General features: G+C 43.5%; 1 protein-coding gene across 1 annotated transcript in view; it reads left to right on the top strand.

Annotated features, from left to right (window-relative positions):
- The window catches only part of LOC147900632 (dynein-1-alpha heavy chain, flagellar inner arm I1 complex-like), a 714,561-nt gene that overhangs the window by 184,968 nt on the left and 501,754 nt on the right, over window positions 1–27,839 (top strand). The window contains exons 13-16 of the mRNA XM_087375690.1: window positions 8,499–8,688; window positions 21,261–21,383; window positions 21,702–21,776; window positions 21,912–21,977. Of these exons, the coding sequence (XP_087231816.1) occupies window positions 8,499–8,688; window positions 21,261–21,383; window positions 21,702–21,776; window positions 21,912–21,977 (454 nt within the window). The remainder of the gene's footprint in view (window positions 1–8,498; window positions 8,689–21,260; window positions 21,384–21,701; window positions 21,777–21,911; window positions 21,978–27,839) is intronic.

Genomic DNA, 27,839 nt, shown 5'->3' with positions numbered 1-27,839 from the left:
CGGAACTACGGTCGTTCATCCGACCAGAATACTTTTCCGGTCTGTAATTGGCAATATTTGGTACTTTAGCCTTCCTAGGCTAGACCGTATGGACACTAGACTCCGGTTCCATTGGAGCCTTTCCCTTCTCATCTCGAGAAGGTCTGGCAAACATACTGTGTATCACTCTTCTAAGTTCAGACTGCCCTGCATTGGCCTGTAACTGTTGCGCTAATAACTGCTGCAAGGCATCCTCAAGCAATGCAATCCTGCCAGATAAGGTGTGAGCTACTGGGCGCGACACCTGCTGGGTCGGCCGGACTCGTGACTCACCAGGGTCCCTCTTGGAAGCCCCTTCTTCTGCTTCGATTTAGTTCAATAAGTGTTTTGTTTTGGTTTTTTTTTTTTTTTTTTTTTTAAACACCGCTAGAAAACTGTATTTACAAACTGACACAATTCAGTGTACTGACACTCTGACACAATTCCCTATACTAGGGAATACCTGCAATCCTACATGCACACTGACTAGGCATTTGACACATGCATATATCCAATCCCGCTTTTCCCTATACTAGGGAATTGCCTACATCACCTGCTATGGCATCTAACCTTTTTACAAGCTCACGATCAATGAAAACCTCACGAAACTCTAACTCGCAATGTGATTAACTCCAAGCTCGTGAAGAGGCTGAAGTTAAAGACTAACCCATCTGACTATGCGTATACAATCAGGATGACAGATGGAAGTTCAACTGAAGTATGGGACCAAAGGGTTACCCAGTTGGAACTTCGTATTCAGGACTATGCTGAGAAGCTTGATTTTGAAATTACCAAGCTTGCTCATGCAGATATAGCCCTGGGTATGGCGTGGCATTCTAGGAAGTTTCCAGCCATTGATTGGAAAAAGCACGTATATCAATTCAAGATGAATGATGTGCTTTATGTCTTGCAAGGTGAGAAAGATATACCTCAGGGACCGTTGGTTTCCGTGATGGAAATCCGAAAAGCTCAAGAAGAGTTTTTATTCCTTTGCACAGCATCGGTAGAGCCGGTTGATGATTCTTCGGCTAGCACTGATGTTACGCAAAGTGGTGAGATGGCAAAGCTGGCTAATCTTATAACAGAGGAGTTCTCTGAATGTTTTAGGGATGAACTACCTTATGGGTTACCTCTAGAGCGGAATGTCCAGCATAAGATTGAGCTGATCCCAGGGGCAGAACCTGTAAATAGACCTCCCTATAGAATGAGTTTTACTGAAGAGGCGGAGGTGCGTAGACAACTGGAAGAATACCTCAAGTTAGGGCAGATTCAACCAAGTTTCTCACCTTTTGCTTCGCCAGTGATATTAAAGAAGAAAAAGGATGATACGTTTCGCCTCTGTATAGATTACAGAGCATTGAATAATATCACTGTTAAGCACAGGTATCCGATGGCTCAGATTGATGATTTGCTAGATGCATTACATGGAGCCGTAATTTTCAGCAAGATAGATCTTAAGTGTGGCTACCATCAGATCTGGATTAGAGCCGAGGATGTGCATAAAACCGCTTTCAGAAGCAGGTTTGGTCATTATGAGTTTTTGGTAATGCCCTTCGGACTTACCAATGCTCCAGCTACATTCGTCATGCTTATGAACGATTTACTGCGTCCGTATATCGGAAAGTTTGTAGTACATTTCATTGACGATATTCTAGTATTCAGTAAAAGTATTACTGAGCATCGTGAACACTTGAGAATAGTGTTCAGTACTTTGAGGAAAGCCAGTCTTTATGTAAATAAAAAGAAAACTATACTGTGTATGGTTAGGCTTGAATATTTAGGATTCATAATTACTCCAAAGGGGGTAGAAATGGATCCGAAGAAAGTGGCTGCGATACTGACTTGGCCAATCCCTCAGAGTCTGACCGCGTTGCGATCATTCTTGGGATTTGTCCAGTTTTATAGAAGGCATATCAAAGGATATTCTGAAATAGTATCGCCATTGACTGATCTGACCTCAGATAAAGTACCTTTTATATGGGGACAAAATCAACAAGAAAGTTTTAACACCATAAAACAAGCTGTGGTCACAGGACCGGTGTTAAAAATAGTTGATCGCCAGAAACCGTTGTTCCTGGAAACCGATGCAAGTGGCATTGCGGTAGGAGCAATTCTCCTTCAAGAGGGAAGGCCAGTAGCCTTTGAGCAAGAAGCTTTCTCCCTCTCAAAGGAATTGGCCAACTCATGAATTGGAGTTGTATGCTGTTATCCATGCTTTGAAAACATGGAGGCATTATTTGTATGGTTCAGAGTTTTATGTGGATGTGGATCATGATACTCTGAAACATTTTTGTAAACATCCTGACTTGAGGGGCCGCCAAGCTAGGTGGGCAGAGCTCATGCAAGAGTTTAATTTAACGATTCGGTACCGAAGAGGAAAGGATAATAAGGTTGCTGATGCGTTGTCTCGCATTATGCACAACATGAGTTTCACGGTATTAGAGAGTGCTCTAATGACCGAGATTAGAGAAACTCAAAAGGTGGACGAGTTTGTCCAGAGCTTATGGCCTAAAGCTCATGTGTTTAGACCCGGGGAAAACGAAAAGGATGACCTGGCATCCAGAAAAGGCCAAACATATGCAAGATATACCATAAGGGATGGTATGCTGAAAAGAAATGGCAAGGTTGTAGTACCTAGTCAGAATGATCTCAGGCAGAGAGTCATTCGACAGTGCCATGATAACCTGTGTGCGGGACATCCAGGAGTCGAGAAGACATATGATCTCGTGAAGCGAGATTTCTTTTGGCCAAAGAGGAAAAAGCATATTCATGAATATGTGACACGGTGTTTCTCGTGTCAGGTAAGCAAGGCCGAGCGGGTGAAGCCACCCGGACTTTTACAGCCCTAGGAAGTACCACTAAGTAAGTGGGAGAGCATTTCCATGGACTTTATTGTAGGGCTGCCTATAACACAAGGAGGGTATGATTCTATCCTTGTGGTGGTTGATCGTCTAACCAAGATGGCTCACTTCATTCCGACTAGAGAGTCTGTTAGTGCCCCGCAAGTGGCGGATTTATTCATTAGACATATATTTCGTCTGCATGGATTGCCTAGATCCATAGTGTCAGACAGAGATGTCAGATTTACCGGTCATTTTTGGACAGCGGTATTTGAGACACTAAGGACTGAGTTGGGAATGAGTAGTGGGGATCATCCTGAGACGGATGGTCAAACAGAGAGAGTCAACCAGACTTTAGAGGATATGCTGAGAGCATATGTGTCATTGAGGCAACATACATGGGACAAGTGGTTGCCATTGTTGGAGTTTGCCTACAATGATAGAAAACATTCCTCTACAGGGTTCAGTCCGTTTGAGCTGAACTATGGTTATAGACCAGCAAATCCAACTATAGTTGGAATACCTCAGAAAGTGCCTAGTGCCGCGAACTTTGTGGTTCAGATGCGGGAGATGCTAGCACTTGCGAGAGCTAATATCCGCCAATGGATAGAGCCAAGGTGTATGCGGATGAAAACCGGTCTATAAGAGTATTTAAGGAAGGAGAAAAGGTTTTTCTCAGAGTTCCTTCGCACTCGAAGTTGTTGACTTCAGGAGAGTGTGCTAAGTTATCACCTCGATATTGTGGGCCGTGGTTAATTCTAAGGAGAATAGGCAAGGTAGCCTATAAATTAGAATTGCCACAGGGGTGTAAGGTGCACCCGGTTTTTCATGTTTCGCGCTTAAAGAAATTTTTACATACAGGTGACTCACTAATCGAAGGTGTGGTCTTGTTTCAGGAGATAGAGGATAATGCGAGGCACAAACCAACAAGAATCCTGGACCGAGGAACAATGCAAATACGAAATCGGAAGATACCCACGGTGTTGGTTGCATGGCATGGTCAGTCTCTATCCGAAGCTACCTGGGAATCCTTGTACCAATTGCGGAGAGTGTTCCCAGACTTTATCATCGAGGATGCTGATGTCTGAAGAGGGAAGGAATGTTACGCTCTAGCCGAGGTAGCATGACCTCGGAAGAATCAGTCGACATTTCCCTTAAAGGATCTATATTTGTAATATATTTGTTTGCGCTTTATGTAAATGATCGGGAGGGAATTAATGTCAAGGTCCTAGGTGAGGGTTGATAGCACCAGACTAGGTGGATCTAAGGCTAAGGGCCTAATGCAAGGAATGTGACTAGGGGCAAAGGATATTAAAGCATCCCAAGAGAGGGGTGAAATGTTGCATTAGGAAGGCCCTGTGATGATGACATGTGGCATCTAGATCCATCTAGGGAGATGGGGCTTGTTGAAGCTAGAGAGAGAAGAGAATGAACTGTTCACGTATGCTTTTGGATTTTTGAATTTTCTCTGTCAGCTCTCATGCTTCAGCAAGGTTGGCTGGGAGGAAAGATATGGTGCTATTCCCGTGATTTGTCTGTAGTTAGAAGTTAGTGTTTAACATTCAAACTCTATCGGATGTACAACTTTACAAAGGCAGACTGTCTCCAAAAACACAAGATCCAACTCTATTTACTATCATAGTAAGCTGTGGTTATTTATTAATTATGTGATAAAATTTTATTGGAGTACTACTCCTGGCAAAGAACCTCAAAATTGACTACATGACCAACTGATGACAAAAGTTCAAAGACGTTGGACTTTAGAAGATCTACCACAAAATTTGTTTCTTCATTTGTTGATGCTACCACAAAATTTGTTACTTCATTTGCTGATGGAGTTCTTTCTTCAATCATATTTGCCTTGACTTTCTTCGTCTCATTGCAAAACTTCTCAAAGTGATTGTTTTTGCCGCAATAAGTGCAAGGATTGATCCTATAGCAATCTTTGTTAAGATGATTGGTCTTTCCACAATGCTTGCATGCTTTGTACTTGCCCTTTGATGAGAAGTTCATCTACCTTCCTTGAATTCTTCTTTCTCTCTTCTTCTTGTAGAGCACTGATTATGCTTTCTAGTGTTGGTTGGGAAAGATTCTTCAAAGTAGTCACAACATAGTCAAAATCCTGAGGCATACTCCTAAAGAGAACAGCCATTGCATCATCTTCAGTGACTGGAGAGTTGAATGAGGCCAATTGTGTCATAAGACTCCTCATAGTGTTGACATGAGCTGCAATAGAGTCTCCATCCATCTTAAGTTCAAATAACTTAATCTTCAAAGTCAATTTAGACTTATGAGAGCTAGCACCAAATAGTACATCTAACTTATGGCAAGCCTCAGAAGGAGATTCCAAATCTGAAATATGATGCACATTATCATCTCCCAAACCTAATGCAATTATTGCATAGGCTTTCTCTAAACTTTTAGCATCTGCTGGTGTTGTTGAAGTAGAGTCACTTGCCTTCCCCTTTCCTTTGGTTGTGGTGGATTCATCCTCTTGTGATGACGGATTCCTTGGCTTGACTAAATCCCAGAAATTCTCCTTCATAAGCAAAAATTTAATTTTGATTTGCCAAGTATGGAAGCCTTGGCCATTGAATTTGTCTATTTTAAAGGTAGCCATGAGAGTCTTACCTTTATCGTTAGGCAATGTCTGCTCTCTTACAAATGGCTACAAATCTCAACCATACAAGTGCATATTGCAAGCAATGAAATCAGAGACTCCTAGTCTTTTTGCCTTTGGATATTTTCCTTCACAAGATTTGTTATTTTCCTATTGACATATCTGCGTACTTCTTTCTTCTTCTTCTCTATTGCTTTCACATATGAAGTATTAGAAGAGCAACAAGAGCTAGGCATTGTAAACAATATTTGACCTTGCATCAACTGAAAATTTACTATCAATAAAGTATCCTCAGCATATTTGACCTTGCATCAAGCATCCATTTCCAAAACTATCAAGAATATGAACCAGAAATAGTAGCAATCTTGGAGATTGAAATTTGCATTGATAGAGTCGGCTTTCACAAGGCTTTTATCACATAATGAAGCTCTATTACCAGAGATCATCCACTTGGAAGCATAGGCAATGTTGCACAGATTCGTCTGGGACAGAAGCTTAAAAGTCGACTAGTTTTTCTCTGATTTCTCCTCCTTCTATGGGCCAAATGGGCTCAAAATTGAACAACAAGTAGCTGATAGGGTCTCCCAGCTATGACAAAGAGGGTTTTCCAAATGGTTGTGTCAATAGGCAGAGTTTTGCAAAATGTCACCGGGGGAAGAAGCTATCGGCACGGGTAGTAGGAGCAACCATTCCCTAATTCCTTCTAGTCAGAGATTCGCCCCATCAAGAGGGTGCTTGGGCCGAGAGGGCTTGGGAAACGGTGTAGAGCAGAGGGAGAACAAGGTTAAGCAAAAATTGGGGCAAAGTTGAGGCTAATGAGAGAGAAGGTGGAGAGTGCAGAAGAAGGTGATGAGGTGGCATCTAGGAGACTAGAGAGTTCACTAGAGCCTAGGGCTCTAATACCACGTGCTAGGAATGGGTGGGAGAGAAGAGATGTATCATGACAAGAGTTGAGAACACAAGAAGAATCCAATAGTGTTGTTCTATTGATTGTGAGATAGAAGCCTCTCATTTATAGTGGGAGAGAGGGTGTCCTAGATCATAGGCATCTCCTACATCAAAGGCAATCAACCCTATGTCATAGGGACTTCCTAAGTCATTGGCACCTCCTGAAGAGGGCGCCTTCTATTGCATCATCACCTGTGTCATGGTCCTAGATAGCAATAAGTGTGCTTCACTACACATGCACACACAAACATGTGACTGCTACTAGATGCACACATGCACCTTAGAGCAAGCCCTTGATCATAAATATCCCAACAAAAATATCCATCTATATCTTTTAGTAACCTAGCTATACAATGGTTATAAAACTCCATCAAGGTTGACTATGTGATATTTCAACATTTTAGAAAGCATAAGCCAAGCCAACTATTCTCATTGGATAAAGCAAGGTAGATCGAAGGCTTCGCATTGGTGTCACCATTGAAAAATCGAGCAAGAAAGCTTAGATGCGGATAAATAATACGAGTGATAGAAAAATATTCAATGTGCCATGCAGTGCCCTTCTCATTTATAGAGTCTCCTTGCACTGGCACTTAGCATAGGATCGTGGTACGACTTTGTTGTTTGATTTTATTTTCCTCTTAATTCCCAACTGCTTTAACATTGGACAATGCTTTTTGGTTCTACACGCACATGGTCATTAATGTTGCTTTTTAGGGCGAAGCCCTTCTACTAGACTTTGTTGACACCAGGTCATTTGACACCCACTCTTGAGTTGCCTCCCTCAAGTGACACTCCAAATACTCCCATTCTAGCGTATTTGTCCTCGATAATCTATGTGGCCAATTTAATATGGGAAATCATCTCCATCATTCTTCTCTTTGGAGGATATGGCATGTTTTAGGCATGTGATTGTTAGGAAGTTGACATAGAAATAGATTTTTTCATAATCTTGTCAAGTAGATAGATGGCTTGGAGACCCTCAAGAAGCCCAAGGCAAGGTGGAGACTTTCCTCAAGTAAGGGACAACGGAGTCTTTTATGAGTGTGGCTTTGTGGTGGCATTATTTTTTTCATCTTCTTGATAATTCATAGGATTAATACCTACTATTCTTGGTCCCCCAATTGATGTATTTTATTGTTTTCTCATGATGATTAGAACCTCCTCCATGATATATATTCTAAAATTTGAGATGGACAATTTGTGGTTTTCTTATCCCTTTTGGTTTAAATTTTTTAGCTATGATATATTAGTCTCCAAGAATTATAAAGCAATAGATTCAAAGTAATTTTCTTCTTGGTCCTATGATGAGTGTATCAATAATTGTACATTTAGGATACATTAGTGTTATGCAAAGCTCAACAAAGTCATGCAAATGATGTCTCTTTTTGCAATGCATAAAGGCTATAGACATCTTTGCCTAGCACATTTTGGAGGTCAATATTTACAAAGGCTATAGACGGCAACCAAGTCTACCTAGCCCTTACTTTGGCTAGCATTTGGACAGATATTGTACACACCATTGTACACACCTTGATGGCCATTTGGTCTAGGATGCGAAGGACTTTGAGGTCTACATTGTCTAAGATGATGATTTTCTTAGAGAATGGATAGGCAATCCTTTCTTCTCTGAGTCTATCACTGGCCAAGTGTGGCCCCCTCCGCTACAATCTTGGTTTCTTTTAGGATTTGCTTATCCTTAAACTCTTTCAATGGTACTTTACCACTTGTTTCTCATGGCGTGTGTGATGTATTTGTGCCTTGCGTGCTTTGCTCTTGTTTGTTTCTTTGATACTTAATATTAGTCTTTTTCAGAGAGGAGGAGAAATTCCTTGCAAGATTTTAATTCCATCTTGATGTATACAAAAGGAAGTGCACATATCAGCACAAGGTTTTTTGTTTCACCAAATATTTGAGGGTCCGTAAGATCAGTCTTTTGGTTTAGTTTTGTGAATGTTGAATGTTTGTAAATATCATTATGTTCAAATTCATCTTCTATTTTAAATTTAACTTTATATCTATTGTGGGAATAAGTTCTTGTATTGAATCAAATCGTTTCACATGTTGAACTATAGGTATCGTAGCATTTCCCCACTTTTGATGAAATTAGAAGAGATTATTGTGGCTACCAACACAGGGAGTTCACCTATTCTGCTAGACTACTATCATTTTTGGGAGCAAAAAGTATTTGGAGCATTGATTGAAATGGTTCTAAAGGGACTTTCAACTTTGCAATCTATGTTTCAAGAACCACAACGTAGAAAGGTTAGTAGGACTACTTATTTTGTGAAGATAATAAGTCAAATATAAACGATTATATTTACTCGTTTTGTGCGGATAATAACTTGAGCATATTTACTTAGTGAATGATTACTTGGCCAGCTCTAGAGCATTTTATGAAACTCTAAAATCCTACGAAGCCATGTGGCACATTCTTAGCCATTAGATCAACTAGCCTATGATTAGCTACTTACAATATTCTTAGCAGCTGGCCAAGCATTCTAGTTAGATTTCAAAATCCTGGAACCACTTATAGTTAGCTTCCTATGAGCCAAGTAGTTCTATGCATGGAGGGATGGCAGTAAATTAGTGGAGCCACGTTTGGGACTCTCTTCTTACCCACCTTTCCTCTCTTTGTTGAGGAGCCCATACAGGCCAAGGTTGTTTGAATGGGGATTGTAGGACTTTCGAGTAAATTTTCTCTCTCCCCTTTCTTCATTACCTGGGGCTTAATGGCTTGTGTTAGAGGTAGCTAGACAAGGATTTGGAAAGGACGGTGACTAGAAAGTGATACATGGAAGTGGGAGGGTGCAAGAAAATGGCCTAGGCAAGAATCAATTGTTGGAAGAAGATCCATTGAATGAGGGAAAAGAGACTAAACTAGTTATTCTAATCTTTTGATTAATTAAAAAAGTTAAATTAATAATTAGAGATAATTAAGTGAACTTAATAGTAATTATAAAGTAATTAACTTAATTTAAATAGGAAATGTTAATAAAAACTAAATAAGTTAATTAGTCTTTGAGAAACTTTGCCCCCTCAAGAGTCTACCCATGCAGAAATCAGGCCTACAACACCCAGGTTTGTAAAGCTCATAACCTGGGCTAGAAAACTTGGAGGATTACCAAAAAGTGAGCGCGGAAAAGTGAGCAAACCAAAAAAAGCGAGCAAGAAAAAGCGAGCAAGCCAAAAAATAAAATCAAAACAAAACAATAATAGATTGGCAAATCCCTTATTTTAGTAGCAAAACTGTCCAAGTTCTTCAAAAGTCCTTGAGAGAGTTGGACCTATGTCATTGCCAAGGCATCATTAGTAAAGACACACCCTTTCTTTGCTCACTTTTACTCATCCAATTTTTTATAATCCTCCATAATCAAGCTCTCTCTCTCCACCAACATAAGTGAGATCACCAATGAAGTGTTCCACACAAATCAAAAGTTTCATAGGACTCCTTGAATGGAATAGTCCACAAAACATGCATGAGCAAATGCTTGGTTTTTCAAACTATGTTCACTCTTGGAACAAAACCCATGTTTTTCTGTTTGCAAAAAATCCCCCCCCTAATAAATCACTCTTACATCCTACCAATCCAACAAATTCTAAAGAGTAAGTAGATCCCTTTCTTTAAAATGAATTAAATTCCAAAACAAATCAATCTTTGCTCATAGAAGTCAACAGTAGAAGCTAAAATAGACAACATATTGACATGGTCCCAATTAGTTAAAATTTTCACTAGATCCGATGCAACAAATTGGCTAAATATTTATTAAATTCACATTTTGATGCATGCAATCTTACTAAATGGTGCAAAAGTTCATGATAATTATCTAAATCATGCCTTGCCATTCGTTTTGATATGTAACATGACCCTATTTGAATTTGTAAATCAAAAGATACAGGACATCAAAATTCTCATCTTTTGGGCTAAAAGAGGGAGCGCGTTGACGCGCTGACTGTTTTGGCCCAAAAGGAAAAAATTTAGGCATCTTGAATTCCTACCTTTTGGGCAAAAACAAGCAGCGCGTTAACGCGCTCCCGCGCTGCCTGTTTTGGCCCAAAAGATGAGAATTTCAATGTCCTGTATCTTTTGATTTACAAATCCAAACAGGGTCATGTTACATATCAAAATGAATGGCAATGCATGATTTAGATTATTATCATAACATTTTGCACCATTTAGATGATTATCATGACATTTTGCACCATTTAGTAAGATTTCATGCATCAAAATGTGAATTTAATGGAATTTTTGCCAGTTTCTTGCACCAGATTTAGGGCAAGGCCCTTCGTAATAAGAGCATGTTAGAACTCTCTATATATATATTGGGACAAAAAAAATCAAATGTTTTCTATGCCACTTTAACTATATAGTACCTGTTGTTGATAGCTAAACCATTTAAGCCTATCTCATAGAATGTAGAACACGATTACTAATGAGCACTTGCAATATTATGTTATAATCATGTTCAATGTTGAGGAAGCACCATAAATACTTATTAATGATTACATACATGCATACAATGATATTATGTGTTTGTAGCCCAACCATTTCTGCTTTGCTCGCTTTTTCTCACTCGCTTATTTGGTCTTGCTCGCTCGACATCGCTTGCTTGATCAACTGCCTCGAAAACTTGGATTGAGATCCCAAACTTTTTCCAACAGTTTCGTCTTCAAGTGTACTATTTAATATGCATAGAGAGATCAGGGTTCTATTTTAGAATCTAGGATAAGGACTTAAAGGATAGGTGGTTCTCGAGATCATATCCAATGTACAATTTAGAATTGCATGACCTCTATCTCTATTGCCATTAAGTGAAGTATGAATGCCCAACATACCAAGGCTCATCCCCAAGGTGCAATATGAAGGTGTTTGGAACCAATCAAAGGGTAACATTCTTTTTTTCTTTGCAAAGAAAGGAACCTTCTATCAATGCTTGAAAGACTTCATACAAAATGACAACCCTGAAGGTGCAGAGTATGGAAAATTTTGGAAAGAGGCTGAAAGAAGAAAAAACCAGCCTGTTCCAGAGAAACCAAGTTCACTGCCTAGGGACTAACAGCCAGGTGGGGGACTATACAACCAACGAATCGCTCATGGAGTGAAAATGTAGAAAACTCCTGCAGGCCAAGCCTTGCAGAAACGTGCACACCTCGCGAGGACGGTCGCCCTAGAGCCCGGGGTCCCACGCTCCTAGTTGGAGCACAAGGTGTAGATATCCTACCAGATGGCAACCAAGGTAGCCGAGGGTGGAACCGGCCATCACCAGACTACAATGAGCAACCCAAATGTTCCACGCCATAATATGAGCTACTACCTCCCACATGCTATCCGGAGGAGAATGAGGATTTGGGTTATCAAAAGGGACCGCCTCATCGAGCTCTATCCTATGAAGTTTGCGGTGCTTTCGAGCCAATTTGCTTCATTCTTTTTCTTTTTCCCCACTTGGGTCCACTCTTCCTCTGAAGGTGTCACCGAGGAGGTCTAGGACTCCTACTGCTCCTGTCTAGGGGGCTGTCGGGCTCTGGCCTGCTGACTCTGGCCGTCCTGCGAGCGTGGGGGGGGAGGAGCCCATCCCTGACCATCAAGGTAGTTTCGGGCTAGATGGCCCATCTGCCTACAACGAAGAGACTGTCTTGGTAGGCTAGAGATCTATATTCTCTGACAAAGTGTACCCCCCTCTTCAAGAGGATCCGCTCTAGGAGGGACTCTGGACTCTCAACTACTAATCTGATCCTAGGGACCGCATAGTCTGCTACCATTGAAGCTGCTGAATCTAGCGGGGACTCTAGCACTGTGCCAAACACTCTACCAATGGAGGGAAGGATGGCTTAGTATTCCTTTGGAAGCCCCGAGAAGCGGAGTGCCACCGGGAATCGGGGAACATGGTGTGTCGTGTCCATGTCCTCCACTGTGAAGCCGTGGTTCCAAGGGAAAAGGTACACCAGATGCGGGTCAAGGAGGATGGGACCACAAGTGTCAAGGCGGTAGCAGGAGAGCTCAACTGGATGAGGAAGATGCCTCTTCCATAGACGGTGACCTCTTGGATGTGGTCTCCTTCTAGTGTCAAGCTTGCTTGGCTCCAATCTTACACCTGTCTCCTTGTGAGACCGAGGCCCACAATTGCCTTGTCATGAAGTGACCGGACTGCATGCTGCACATGTTGCTTGTCTACTGGAGAAAGGATAGCCTTGACGGATGTGGGATTCGAAGGTGATGCCATTTGAGCCCTTCTAACCAGACAAGTGTCACCACCAAGATTACTTTCTCCAAGGCGTAAGCAATTAACCCGAAGCTGCGCAGAAGGAAGAGGAAGGGTGGAAAACGGGGGAAAATAAGAAATCTTAAAGAAAGTCTGTGAAGAAGCAAGGACGAAGGATGCCCAAGCACTTCACAATCTAAAAAGGCCTTTGGCTGGCTGCAAGTCGTAGATGGGACTAGCAGCAAAACGACCAGCAGGAAAAGGCACAAGAGGGGAGGAAGTAAACGAGGGGTGGGAGGGAGATAAGCCGGCGGGGGAGGAGAGGAGAGTTCGCGGAGGGGAAGGAGCAGAGATGGAGGGGGTTAGAAGTGGGAAGGGAGTAGGGCAGGGGGCAGCGGATGGAGAAGGGGAGCGGGGGCGGAGGAGAAAGCGCAGGGGCGGAGGAGAAGGCACAAGCGGGGGGCGGAGGGCAGTCGGAGGAGGGGCGGGGGCGGAGGAGATGCACGGGGGTGGAGGAGAAGGTGGGGGGGGCAGGAAGAGGCGGGGGGACCAGAAGGAGGCACAGGGGCAGACAAGGAGGAGGCGCGGGGAGGCAGAAGGAGGCGCGGGTGGGCGGAACAGCATGACAGGAGGAAGAGTCACGGGGGGTGGGTGAGTAGAGGGAATGGACGAGGAGGTGGGCTGGAGGGGAGGGAGGGGAGGCTATGGAAGGGAGGAGCAGCTTTGGGAGCAGGGAGCTTCAGCCAACCGGGTGCTGATACAATTTCCAAATAACCAAAGGGTAACCTAGTGGATATGTAAACCCAACTGATTTGCAAAGCATCACACTCTCATATGGCATGTTGACAATCAATGATCAAGTGAAGGGAGATCCAATAAAATCACGCTCTAAATTCTACTCAGGTGGAATCTACATCAAGATTTTCAGACTGCTTCTCCATCTTTTCCACAACCATAGCCGTTGCTAGGCCATGGTTCTTCATCACTTTCATACTTTCATCCATAGTTAGCAAAACGTATGCACCCTACAGGTGATTCCTCTTGTAAAAGGTGCCACCATGATAACAAACATGAAGCATGGTGAAAACCATAGAAAAGTGACTTCAATTATACTGATGATGACTTATGCATATGAGGATTTTTTGAAGATCACGAGCTGGTGTGTGAAGTCATGTAAAAGGAACTGGTCCTTTTCATGAGTCCTTTAAATAATATATGTATATACACACTGAGAAAGATCCTTCCTATATCCCAGCATATCGACAAAGACATGATTGTTATCATGAACCTGGCCCAAACAATTTCAAAACACATTCTTGCACATCCCTTAACCTAAACAGAGAGAATGAAATCTTTATTAATTCTTGGTAATGCTATTGCCATTGAATTGTAGGGCATTGATAAAATGACATCTAGTCCTGCTTCTAAATCATACTTTTGACAGATTAATGCACCACGCCAAATTTTTCATGGACTACAAACATCCCAAACTTTGTTTTTCTTTCAATATTTTCCTGGCACCAAAGTAATTTCATACATTATCATTTCCTGGTGATATCTACATAGCTTTTGTGCCATGCAATTCTTAAGAAAATTGTGCCTGTTTCTTTACCAAAGAAATCAATTGTAAGTTAGTCTTAGCCTCCTTGCCCTTAGATCTATACAAAATACAACAAATGAAAACTTGTATCCAAAATACAACAAATGAAAACTTGTAAGTTAGTCTTAGCCTCCTTGCCCTTAGATCTATACAAAATTTCCCCCCTCCTCAACCTTTGCCTACTTTGATTTCGTACTCCACTGGAGATGGGGTCCAGATGCAGCAGAGGGTTTTGTACGAGGGTCTTCCTGATCAATGTCTTTTCTGTCGGAAGAGAGGTCACTTTATTAGGGATTGCCCCAGTTGTCGGCATCGATCAGAGACACCGGATACATCTCATCCTCCGAGTGACCCAAAACCTACAGCTCAGCCTCCACGGGTCTCTGAGCCTGCTTCGACTCATTCAGCAGAGCGAGAGGAGATTCCTCTGGGGGAGCCTCCAGTGAACTCAGAGGACTTGGTGCCTCCAGCGGAACAGATTTCACGGAAAGCTCGGAGGAGACGGAGACAGAGGGAGAGTCAGCAGTACGAGCAGCCTCCAGGGGTCTCTAAGCCTGCTTCGACTCATTCAGCAGAGCGAGAGGAGACTTTTTTTAGGGAGCCTCCAGTGAACTCAGAGGACTTGGAGGTGCCTCCGGCGGAACAGCTTTCACGGAGAGCTCGGAGGAGACGGAGACAGAGGGAGAGTCAGCAGTACCAGCAGCCCCAGGTACGAGCTCACAGTTGGCAAAGAGTTGAGACACATGTGCAGGAGACCCCGGAAAGGGGGGATACAGAGGACCATCCGTAGGTAGGTCTTGACACTGTGCAGGAGATGGTAGCTCAGGGAGTTGAGACACACGTGCAGGAGACCCCGGAAAGGGGAGATGCAGAGGACCATCCGCAGGCAGGGCCTCACACTGTGCAGGAGACAGTAGCTCAGGATTTGATGACTCTTGACACTTCTACCTCGGAGGTTCATATATTGGTTTCTGAGTTAGTTATCCAGCTGGAGACTGCTCAGGCTGTGGACACGGTGATGGATGCCTCTTCACAGCAGTCCAGTGAGAGAGAGGTATTTCACGACACAGGTCAGAGCCAGAGCCCGTCCCAGGATCTCATGCGCCTGTATGAGGTTCCCTCGAGACCTCTCTCTCTTCCCTGTCGCACAGTATCTTCTTTTGTTGCTATGCGGAGCGTCCTCTAAGACACCCCTCCCAATACAGCCTCGTCCTCGTAGCTTTTCACTCCTGGTTTATCCAGATCTTTTGCGAGTGCGGTCACAAATTTCGCTCAGTACCCAGACAGGCGTGAGGGTTGGGAGATCCTAGCAGATGAGATTGAGCGAGATTTTCAGTCACCCTTGCGTACAGGCACCTCGTCGCAGATTCTTCCTCTCCCTCTCACCTATTCCAGGTGTAGAGTTAGGACGGCTCAGCCTTTTTCAGCTCTTCTGACTCCTAGACCTGACCCCAGGATGGTTGACAGAGATCTGCCTGTTGAGTTTTGGTCCTTTTTTGCTCGAGGGGTCTCCACAGACTCCCTCACTAGATTGGAACTTCTCCCGGTATTTTGTCGACGGTCAGAGGAGGTAGAGGAATACTTGGGATCCGTTACTCTATCCAGAGAGGGGCATATTCTTCGTTTCTCCACAGGCAACTTTCATTCTCGGGGGAGCGAAAGCTGGTCAGCTGAGTTACTCGACAGTGAGATTGATAGACAGCTTTTGAGCATGACTCAGTTTTCATCAGTTCACCGTATTGTCGGCTCGCAGATTCATTCTTGCCCTAGGACTCTTCGACCTGGCTTCGGTGGCAGGGCCTTTCTGTTTCTGTTCTTTGAGGTTCAGGGAGACTTTGATTTGCCCAGGAGTGCTGGTTGGTTTAACTTTCAGCTCCTCAGTTCGCGCCAGAGTATTATTCCCTTGGATGGAGTCATTTTACATGAGTTGGGGCAGATTTGGAGCTTGATCAGAGATCGACTTTGGATTGTGCCGTCAGAGAGAGTCATTTGTGCCGCTGCCACTGGCATCCCATCACTTCCATCCGATGTCTAGGCTGTCCATCATTTCTTGGAATGTGAGAGGACTGAACGGCCACAGATTTATTTCAGATGCAGATGGTTGTAGATCTGGAGTTCCTAGATTGCAGTTGCTTAGGGACTCCCTTCGATTTATTTCCTCAGGGTCCCCTCCAGACATTGTACTTATCCAAGAGCATAAGCTCTCCCAGGACAGGATTGACAGATGCAGATCCTTACTCAGAGGACAGAGCCGGACATATTGGAGCCCAGCGGATGGTACGAGGGGAGGAGTCTGCATTTCAGTTTCAGCCAGGTGGGCCCCAAAGATCACCTAGGAGGGTACACTAGTGGAGAGCAGGGCATGTTATGTTATTCTTCAAATTGAGAGCACAACAGTTGGTGTTCTCAATGTGTACGCTCCCACGGATCCAGCCCGCAGACGTGCATTTTGGAGACAGCTCAGAGAGTCCCTTCCTCAGGCAGACACCTGGATTGTTGGAGGAGATTTCAACATGGTTGAATTCTCTGAAGACAAGTCGGGCCAGACAGAGGGTGGACTTTCTGATAGGGAGAGAGTGGAGTGGGATAGTTTTGTTTTGCATGCTGGACTTCATGATGCAGCTCGATTGGACGACTTTCGTCACTTGGCTGATAGTCTTCAGTTCTCTTGGTCTGGGGTTTTCCATGGCTCTCTCTCTTTGGCTAGGCTTGACAAGTTTTATATTGGCCATTGGGGCCAGGCCAGAGGAGGACAGATTGGGATCCGCCCGGGTTATGTTTTATCTGACCATGCTCCAGTCCTATTACAGATTCTCCCTACCTCTCGATTGGAGAGCACAGGCTTTGTGAGAGTTTCGGACTTTGTTTTTTAGGACACAGAGTTCGTGGAACGGTTGAGAGAGGCTTGGTTGACAGAGGACACTCCTGAGGATCAAGGCTGGTTGATGTGGGTAGAGGGGGCTTTGGCTAGAGTCAGCATGGCCTGCCAGTTGAGGGCAAAAGAGGAGAAGGAAAAGCTCAAAATCAGAGATCGGAACGCAAGAGCGGAGGTATCCAGACTTCAGAGATTGATTCAAAGCTTTCCTCATTCTCTTTTCATCAGAGGGCAGCTTTCAGAGGCTCAGGAGAGACTAGAGGAGATTCAGGGCAGGAGGGCCCAGTTCAGGTTTAGACCTTCTGGATCCAGAAGGGGGATAGATGCTCTAGAGAGTTCTTCAGGGCAGTGGGTCAGAGATACTCTTCAGATAGTCTTCGCAGACTTGTGGATGAGGCCGGGTCTCTTCAGATGGATCCTCATCGTCTTGTTGAGATCATTTCTGATTTCTATTCCACTCTTTACACCGCCGATCCAGTCACGGATGCGTTACATGAGCTGCCCAGAGACAGATGCCCGGGGGAGGACGGTATGTCGCCCCTTCTTTTTAGAGCTCTCTGGGATACGATTGGGCCTCATTTACTTTCTGCCTTTTCAGAGGCTCTCGATACAGGATCTTTGGGCGAGGCATTATGCACAGGTATGATTTGTCTCATCCCGAAAGGGGGAGACAAGACAGTCCTACGTAATTGGAGACCCATTACACTATTAGGGACAGCCTATAAGATCCTAGCAAAGACCTTGGCCCTTCGTTTAAAGCCTATGCTGCCAGATATCATTAGAGCTACTCAGACAGGATTTGTCCAAGATAGGAGTATCTTGGATAATATCTTCACTTTTTGGGAGGCCACTCACTGGGTGAAGGAGAGTCAGCAGGAGATTGCAGTTCTCCTTCTCGATTTTGAGAAGGCCTATGATAGGGTGGACTGGGGTTTCTTGGAGGGCACTATGAGGAGGCTAGGCTTCAGTGATAGATGGATTTTATGGGTCTCCTCACTTTACTCTCACTCTTCTAGCAGGATGGTGGTCTGTGGAGGCAGAGGACCGGCTTTTCAGCTATCCAGATCGGTACGACAGGGATGCCCGCTTGCACCTTACCTTTTCCTTTTCGTAGCGGAGGCTATGGGATACTTTATGCAGACTACCAGTCATGGCACTTTGGGCCTTCATCTGCCTATCCGGTAGGAGCAAGAGCTTCTGGACACTGAGTTTGCTGATGATATGGCACTGACAGTCAGAGGAGATGCATATAGTCTTGCTACTGCTGCGGATGCAATTGACATTCTGCCTAGCCTCAGGGGGACTTGTCAATTGGAACGAATCAAAAGGCATCTGGACTGGAGCTCAGCAGGATACCCCAGCATGGGGAGGAGACAGAGGCTTTGTATGGATACCCAAAGGCACCTCCACGAGATATCTAGGCTTCCAGGTTGGCATTGAGGTGTCCCCGACGCAACAGTTTGCCCCAGTTCTTGGGAGTATCCGGAGAAAGCTAGCCTACTGGAGTACGGCTAGACTCTCTTTGGCCGGAAGAGCGCTGGTACTCAACCAGGTTCTACTAGCGACTATGTGGTATGTTGCGTCTTGTTGGTGCTTTCATGCTGACTCGATTCGTCAGGTGAGGAGATTGCTTCGGAACTTTCTGTGGAGTGGTGGGGATGGTTCTAAGGACACTAGGGCCAGAGTTTCATGGGATACTATCACTTTACCTTTCTCGCAAGGAGGACTTGGGGTTCTTGATCCGGAGATGCAGAGCAGAGCCCTGTTAGTCAAACTTCTTGTTAGAGGTTTGACTCCAGGAGATCAGCCGTGGAAGCAGTTCCTACTGCATGGGATTCACCAGTGCACCCCCAGAGCAGCAAGTCAGTGGGTAGGTAGAGTCAGTTGGATCTTCCTGATGGACCAGCATTCTCAGCCTTCCTCACCACTTGTGAAAAGGCTTGTTCAGATATGGGATCATTTTCGACAGCACCTCATCAGAGCAGTTCCCTTCTCCAGAGAGGAAATTGCCCGACAGCCACTTTATTATAACCCCCTAGTTCAGTACCAGGGATCTTCCCTTGGTACAGAACTTAGGACTCCCTTGGCCAGATGGCATGCTCAAGGGGTTGTGACAGTCGGAGATTGGTTCAGGGAAGGTGTGGAGATGTCAGAGGAGGTGATTAGAGATAGACATGGGCCACTTAGACAGATTGCTGCCACCAGATTACTGATCATGAGAGCTATTCCTCAGGAGTGGAGGGATATACTTACAGATCAAGCCTATGTTGATCCCATTTCTGCTTGGTCAGGTTGTTTTAGTGAGGCTGGGCTATGTATTGGAGTTCGCTTAGGACCGGCACCGTTTATTTATTTTGAGACGAACTCCTCTCACAGATTGTATCCCACTCAGCCACTGGATCGTCAAGAGCTTCTTTGGCAGAGAGTTAGAGTCATTGGTTGCCTGGGTAAGGAATGGGCCACAAATCCTTCCAGGTTGACCACTGCAGAGGATATTAGATGGAGACTTTGGATTTTTCAGGGTCGACCTCTTGCAGAGCTTGACTGGGACCCAGGTGAGTGGGCATGGCCTGCTCCGGTGGCAGGCGTTCGTCCTCTTTCTCTCTTTCAGTACTCGACGAGGGCAGGTTACAGGCTTCAGCAGAGAGACTCTCATCACATTCCATCTGCCTCTCAGCATTGGCACGCACAGGGACTTACTGCAGAGCTCTTGCTGAGCTACTGGACTCACTTTTAGGGCATCAGTAGAGCTAGGAAAGTCTCCCACTTTCTTTGGCTCACTATACATAGGGGCATACCTGTGGGTACTTGGCTCCAGCAGATGGGTAGACCCTCCTTGTGTATGCGTTGTCAGCTTGCAGAGGAATCTAGCAAGCACTGCTTATGGAGTTGCACCAGCTCTAGAGTGGTATGGACAGGTATCTTCAGGTTGTTCTCATATGTTACATCTGAGTCCTTTCTGATGACATGGGGCGCTGCTCTTTGGGGGAGAGGATCTGGAGCCTTTACTCTCTTTGAGTCAGAGCCAGGAGACCTCGGTTTCTTCATGCAGCGTCGCCAGAGACGGGGTCCCACGGAGGCCAGCATCATGGAGCTGCAGGATTTACTTTTGGTACCGGTACCGGCACAGGATTCCATGCCTTCTTCAGCTGCAGGGTCAGCCTGGGAGGTGATTTCCAGCATCACCCTATGGCGGATATGGTGTTCGCGATGTTCTTTTGTCCTTGGGGACCATTTATGCACGGAGGCTGACACTCTCGCTTCCATTTGGGCAGAGATTATCTTCACTCTTAGGAGTCAGTGGGAGAGGTGTACAGGCACCTCTTTGGCAGCTCATGGGAGACTTATATCCTTCATGAGGACATGGGACTGCTCTTTATTTTTTCACTTGACCCCTTTTGGGATGTCGTGGCATTTTAGACCACCCCCATGGCTTTTTTGCCACATTGTTGAGGCTAGGGATAGAGTACTTTCTCTCCCACCTGTTGTATAATTTGTTTTGAATGGAATATATCACTCTTTAATTTTTAAAAAACTTGTATCCATGTCCTTGGGAATAAATAACAAGGGAAATTTGATAATTGCAAAAATCCCTGCTTGAAATCAAGGTAGATTTTTCTGCATACTCAAAGTGCCAATAAGCAATATATATCCTTGATCTGTGCCTGACCCATCTGTTACAATCATTGCAGTTTCATCCTGATCACTTGCCAACATCTGCTCTGTGCTAGTCTCTTGCAGCAATAACTGTTCTTTGAATGGGTATTACATTTGAAATGGAACATGTCTACAGTATCCCTCATTGTACTGGACACTCAATGTTTCCATGACCAAAAACATTCCTTGATCTGCACCCCACTCATTTCTTATGATCAACACAGTATCTATCCACTCTATGCTAGTGCCTGAGATTAGACCCTAATCTATGCAACAACCATAAACACACGTGCAAAATTCCAAACAGAATATTCTCTGATAAACAGTGAATTTTTAATATCTTTAAATTCGTGGAGTTTCATTAAATTGCCTCAATTATAAAGTTATAAGTTGGGTGATGGTAGAATTAACCATATGGGCCAAAACACATAATTCTCATGATAAGTGTAACATGTAACCTTTTTTTTAATGAGCGATAATTGAATTTAATGATGCAATTTTCCAGAACTTTGATGTACAGAAGCTACAATGTACATCAAGACACTTTAAAGTCAATTGCTACTTGAATAAGCCAGATGTATTAGCTCAACCACCCTTGAATGACATTTCTGGGATCCTGAATCATCTGGTATCTTCTGAACAAATTGTGTTTTTCACTTGTAGATACCTTGCATAGAAATTTCAAAAATCCTATCTCCATTTCAAAATTGTGTTTTTTCACCTGTAGATACCTTGTATAGAAATTCAAAATCCTATCTACTTTTTTTTTTTGGTATGAAATCCTACCTCCAATTTAGAAGGTAGGGAAGCAAAAAAATATTTTTTCATAGTCTTGTAAAAAATTTCACAGTTGAAACCATATTCCAAATAATTTGAATTTTGTGACTGTTTTCAAATAAATTCATGCATACATCATTTTATGTTTTCCGCATCATTACATATACAGGTACGATCCATAGTTGCATCTGCAAAACCATTTGTAAGGTGGATGGATGGAACTTGTTTGGAGACACCTGAACAGGTTATATTTAATTTGTATTTACCCATTAGAGTCATTTAACCGATGTATGACAGTTGTTTTTGTAATTCGAGAGCCTGTAAAGAGATTTCAGTTCATTGTCTGGAGTTTCTGCTGACAATCAATGTATTTGGTTAGAGAATGGGAGAGGACTCCGAGCCCTACATATTCAATTTTTATACCGATATTTCTACCAATCCACAGGTTGGTTCTCTTGTCTTTGTTGCTATCATATAAGTTATTCATGTTGACACATTAGAAGAAAAGCGTGTTCTAGTGTCATCTACAAAATTTGAATTCAAATGATTATTTATTTATTTTGCAAATGAAAAGACTTCTATTTTGTATGAAAAATATCCCAAGGTCAAAGTTCATGGCAGAAATATATCATGCAAAGCATGAGAAACAAGATACTCTAGGTGAGCAAATAACCCTGCTCATCAGAGAGAAAGATCGAAAAGCACCAAGGTTGACGCTGAAAGTGCCACCTTGACCCTGTGGTGGACTTCGAGAAAACAAGGAGCTACTCCACTCCTTGAGAAAAATCGTCCTCATAGTAGAAGCATCCCAGGAAGACCACAGTATGCTCACCCAAATGGCTATCAAATTGTGTATAGTATTTGTAGAAATTCTAGCCATATGTGTGAAGGGTGGATTTGGGAGCCTTCCAAAGTCTCTGTGCATTTGGATCTCCAAATATACCATGCTGAAATACTCTCCTTTGTCTCCCAAAAAGTATCCACCGAGGCATGTGCCAGTTTGTAAGGCAATCAAGGAACATCATCCAGGGAGCATCACTCAACTAAATGGCGTCGAACCAAAAGAGCCCAAGAAGAGTCATACCTCTCATAAAAGCCCTGAGGCCTCGAAAGAAAGATCCAAGCCTATTAAACCTAGGTCATGAATAAGGGGAAAGAAACAAAAGTGCTTAGAAGACTAGCAATCCCATTCTAGATAAACCTCTCATATCTCCATTGCCAAAGACAATGTTGAATAAAATCCTCCATGAAAACACAATGAGGGTAAGTAGGGACTACCCCAAACATTGACCTACATTGGTTCATTGCAATCCCTCCGTGAATAGAAAGCCAAAAGAAAAGAGTGATTTTTCTATTCCTGAGGGATTTTCAGATTCTATTCCAAAAGGATTTATGGAAGTAAGCAGAAATCTGAAAGTTCTCCCAATGAGGAGTCATGGTTGGCTTCCAGCCCTTTAGGTTGAGCTGAATCTCATAGCATTACTGATCATTTACCAGAAGAAGGCGAGGCGCTTCTCTCGGTTCTCTGCATTAATCCACTCCCACTCCCTCAAGTCCCATTGCAAATACTTAATGGGGACACCTCCATAGAGACATATCCTCCATAAGTTCAAGGGAATGTCATCCGGGTTAGGGTCTAGATACCAAGATGAGCTCAAGAAAAACTGCTCCACATGACCCAAAACTTTGATAGGATCAAAGGCAAGATCCACAAGGATATCCTCATCCCTTGACGTGGACCTCAACAAACTAAGGCATCCCCTTGTCACAGTCCTATGACCTAAAGCGAAATACCTGACCTCGTAAAAGCCCAAGGCAAGTAGAATGATGATGAGGCAAGCCAATCTAATAGTACGGATGCATCAATCTACTTGATTCTCCATGTTGAGGTGACTTATTGTTGGAATTTGTGATCATCTGAAAGGTTTTGAAACCCTTCCAACGGCCACAGAGGAAGCAAGACCTCTCTCCCATTTGAATCACAATGAGAAATACCAAAGAGGTCTACCATGATCATCAAGTATGATGTCTTTCCACATGATAGGATACCTATCAATCTCTCTAGAGAGAAAAGATGGACTCTCTAAAGAGTACTCTTGAAGCTGCCCCAAGCTTTCAAGATTACAGTCGTAAGATGGTAGGAAGGAACCCTGAGACGAGCTGAAGTCAAAATCTACCTAGTACTATCCATCCGTCCCCACCCGTGGAAGGAGAACATGACTATATGCAACAAATGAAAAACTCTTTTCAAGGTTCCTGTCCTGGCAATAGCCCCTTGACCACTCCTTGCAAAGAAAGACCCTGCACTGCACGTTTGGATCAATGATATTAAGGCCTCCTTTCCGCAAGCCACCGTGGCTCTAGTGTCTTCCAATCCACCCTCTAGCCCACTCCACAAGAAGTTGCTTAGAGGGCTTTTGAGCTGAGTGATGCATCTAGAGTGGCATACAAAAGAGCAAATCAACCCGAGTTGTGGCTAGCACTACCTTGTTAACAACCACCACCTTGGAAGCAAGGTCAAGTTTGGATGAGCTTCAAAAGAGGAATTTTCTCTTGATACTCTCCAACACGAGTGAAATGTGTTGGTTGCAAAAATGCAATCCTTAGAAAGCACCAAGTACGGGGTCCCACTCCCCCGCCTCCTACCACACAAAGTCTCCAAAGCCTCCAAAAGATCATGGGAGGGATACTTTGGAGGTATTCAAATAGGCGTTAATATCCAAGGGTTCTTACATTATTGATTTGTATATGGAACTAAGTCTCCCCAATGCAACATATCACTAGCGCGCAAGGAGCCTTTTACACCTCTCTCTTTCTTTTGTCACAAGAGGGGTTTGGTCCACAGAGACACACATATTTCAACAAATTACTATGAAGGAGAGATATCCATATCGACCTGGCAGCCTAAGAATCTGATGGAACCATTTTTTTTCAAAGAAAATACTTCTGTTAAGTATGAATGAAAGTCTATGAGCAAATCTCAAGGAAGAAGTACATCATGCGAGGCATGAAAAAACAAACACCTAATAGAAAGAAATCAAGCTCTTGGAAGAGAGCTAGAAAAAACCGAAGGTTGAGAATGAAAGTGCCACCTCAACCCTATGAGGGGCTCTAACAAGAATGGGGAGCTGCTCCACTGTTTGAAGAAAAAATTCCTCTTGGTAGAGGCTGTCCATAAAGACCCTTGCATGCTCCCCCGTGAAGGAACATGGTGGAGAGGGAGAGGGAGAGAGAGAGAGGGTAGGCTAGGGAGAGAGAAGATAATACTCAAATGGAAACATATTGAAAGGAAATGGAAGTACCAAAATGAAAGGACTCACATCGATAAGCTTGATGTAAACTCCTTGATGTGTGTTTATGTGACACGCAAGTACAATCATATATAGGATAGACACACACTAGAATACCAAAGTGTATATGGCATATCTCCCAATATGACATGTAGCACTAGACTCTACTAGAACTCCTAGTAGAAACACTAAAAAACACTCAACTAGACTTCATGTTCTAACACCCCTCCCATGAAAACACCCCCCCCATGAAGAAAAGGTGAGGGACTACTGGATTGGAACCAAGAACAGAACATTACAATGACGGACTACTAATCTGTGCACCCCATGTAACTCAGAGGCTAAATTCTGAGCATGTTCAGAGGTTGATTCAAGCACTCTCATGGCTTAAGACTCAACATGACTCAGAGGCTTATGTCTTAGCATGGCTACATAACCATCTCATAGGTCTAGGAATACATCAAAATCTTGGAACTTAGCCAGGCTTAATAAAGAGACCCTATCAAATCCAATACATGGCTCCCATAATACATCCCCCTCCTGGTAGGGTGACATGGAGCTACACACCATAGATAGCAAAACATCATTTTAGGAGGACTATCCAAGGCTGAGAATTTTTATTGACTCAAAGAGATTATTACATTCAAATTTCATCAAATGACATATCCCATGCTACACAAAGCACTGGTATGACATCACGATAATGAGGAATATCCTCAATGCTGGAAAGGAGGACAACCACCTTATTATCATCCCCAACAAGGACCTTAAAATCCTCAAGTCGGGTGATGAGGGATTCCATATAATTCAAATGAGCAATAAGAGAATCTTCATGCTTCATATGGAGCTTAAAGAATTCATGTATGAGAAATACTTTGGAATTGATAATTTTAAGCGCTCTAGCTTGTCCCCCAATTCATGTGGAGTGTCGTTTCCAAGTGATTAATAACGTCATCAGACAAACCCAAACCAATGATAGAAAGAGCTTTGTCATTGACAGTTTTCCATTCTATAATTTTCTTTTCATCAGATTCAGGTTTCTTTTCTTTGCCACTAACCACTTTCTACACACCTTCCTTCAAAAGCAAAAGCCTCAGCTTGGTTTGCCAAGTTGGAAAGCTTAGTAGAAAACTTTTCAATGACAATTCCTGCTTTGGAATACTCTATGTCTGCTCCAAATGTTGCAGCAATACGGGCTGAAGAGAGAGCTTGGAGCTGATGGGATATCTCAAGGTGTATGCCCCAAGCACACCTTGGGTTCTATGTGTGTGTGCTAGAGGCACAGTTAGGTGCCCATAAGCATTGTTAGGTGGTGGTAGATGCCACATAGGATGATTGAGAGATTCTAGGAGCTGATTGAGGAGATGATTGTGGAGCTTGGTGGCTCATGTAGAGGTGCCTACATATGGACCTTACCTTTCTTCATTCCATAAGTAAGCAAGCATTATCATTTCGTGTTCAGCTTCATGCTTTCCTTTCACTTCTTCAACATGGTATCAGAGCACTATGATCCTCCTTGAGCCCATTTATGCCATGTCATCTTCTTCTTCTTCTTCACCTTCCTCTCCATTTTGCCCCTTTCTGCCCAAACACTTGGAGGTCTGAGTTCTCTACCTACAAGAAACCATTCCCAGGGTCCTTCTGGCTGGAGAGACCCTTCATATGGGCGACCTTCCACGTCAAAAGAATTAGACAATGGTGCCCACGAAACCGCGCAACAGTCGCCTTCTTCCTGACGCCATTTCGTGCAATTCAACTTGCTGGAGCAGCCATTCCAAAATTCCTCTGAGCCAAGCTTGCACAACAGCATGAGCTAGCCCCTGTTCAGATTTGAAGTGAAATGGTCCACCAGGGAGGGAGAAACAGGCAAAAAACCAGTCGACCTTCAAGCTCCTGGCTATGGCGACGTGACGCGGCATTTCGCATCTCCTCCTCAGTGGCTCTTCTCTGTTATACCAGCTTTATTTCTACCTAGAAGGCCCTCTTTTCTTTGCTTTGAAGAGTGAGATACAAGCCCTCCAAGATCAGGCCTCTGTTTTGGACAGTTTTGACAATGTTGTGAGTTTGGTGCTATATTAGATGCTACTTTAGCATTTCTGATGTTTTAAAGTGTTGAATAGCATCAGTACAATTGTGGCTACAACTTTCCTTTAGGTTGCTATATCTGGATTTGCTTGGAATACTTTCATTTAGCCACCTCTATGAAGCATGCAAGTTGAAGCATCATTTCCATTATGATTTGTAGTATGGAATTTGGTTACAAGTCTTTGCTACACTAAATGCTTATACTTTGAAGCTTTTCAACTCTTTCTAGCCTTGTAAGAGAGTAGACACTGCCCATTTTGGGTTAGACCCTCTCATGGCTACCTTCTTGAATATGGATAAGTTCAATGGTAAAGGCAGATGAAAGTTAAGTTTGCATTGATGAGGGAAAACCTCTGGGGGCTTGTCAAACCTGCTTCAACTTCTTCTTCAACAGCCTCTAATGCTGGAGAATCCTCAGCTCCTACATGCCCGTCACGAGATCCTGCTAGAGAGGAGAAAGCCTATGGCATTATTGCTCTTGGCTTAGGAGATGATTATATTCATCACATTTCTGATTTGGAGTCTCCTTCTGAAGCTTGGTAGAAGCTTGATATTATTTTTGGTGCTAGCTCTCACATCTCAAAATTGTCACTTAAGATTGCTTTCTTTGAATTGAAGATGGCTAGTGGCACTCCCTTGGCTGCTCATGTCAATCACATGTGGAGTCTCATGACTCAACTTGCTTCTATCAACTGTCCAATCACTACAGATGATGCAATGGCAGTATTGCTCAAAAGTATGCCTAAAGATTATGATCATGTTGTTACCACATTGAAAAATCTTCCTAATCCTACTCTTGAAGGTCTTATTACTGCTCTTCAAGAAGAAGAAAGGCACATGGAACTCCGGAGAGGCAATGACACAGCCTATGCCATAAAAACTCAAAAGGGCAAGTTTTCACCTTGCAAACATTGTGGGAAGACTAATCACCT

Source organism: Dipteris shenzhenensis, chromosome 6 (genome assembly GCF_047967505.1).
Source record: "Dipteris shenzhenensis isolate YYH24624 ecotype China chromosome 6, Dip_SZ_1.0, whole genome shotgun sequence".
NCBI lineage: Eukaryota > Viridiplantae > Streptophyta > Polypodiopsida > Gleicheniales > Dipteridaceae > Dipteris > Dipteris shenzhenensis.
The sequence above is the reverse complement of the archived record's forward strand: the minus strand, read 5'-3'. Positions and strand labels throughout refer to the sequence as shown.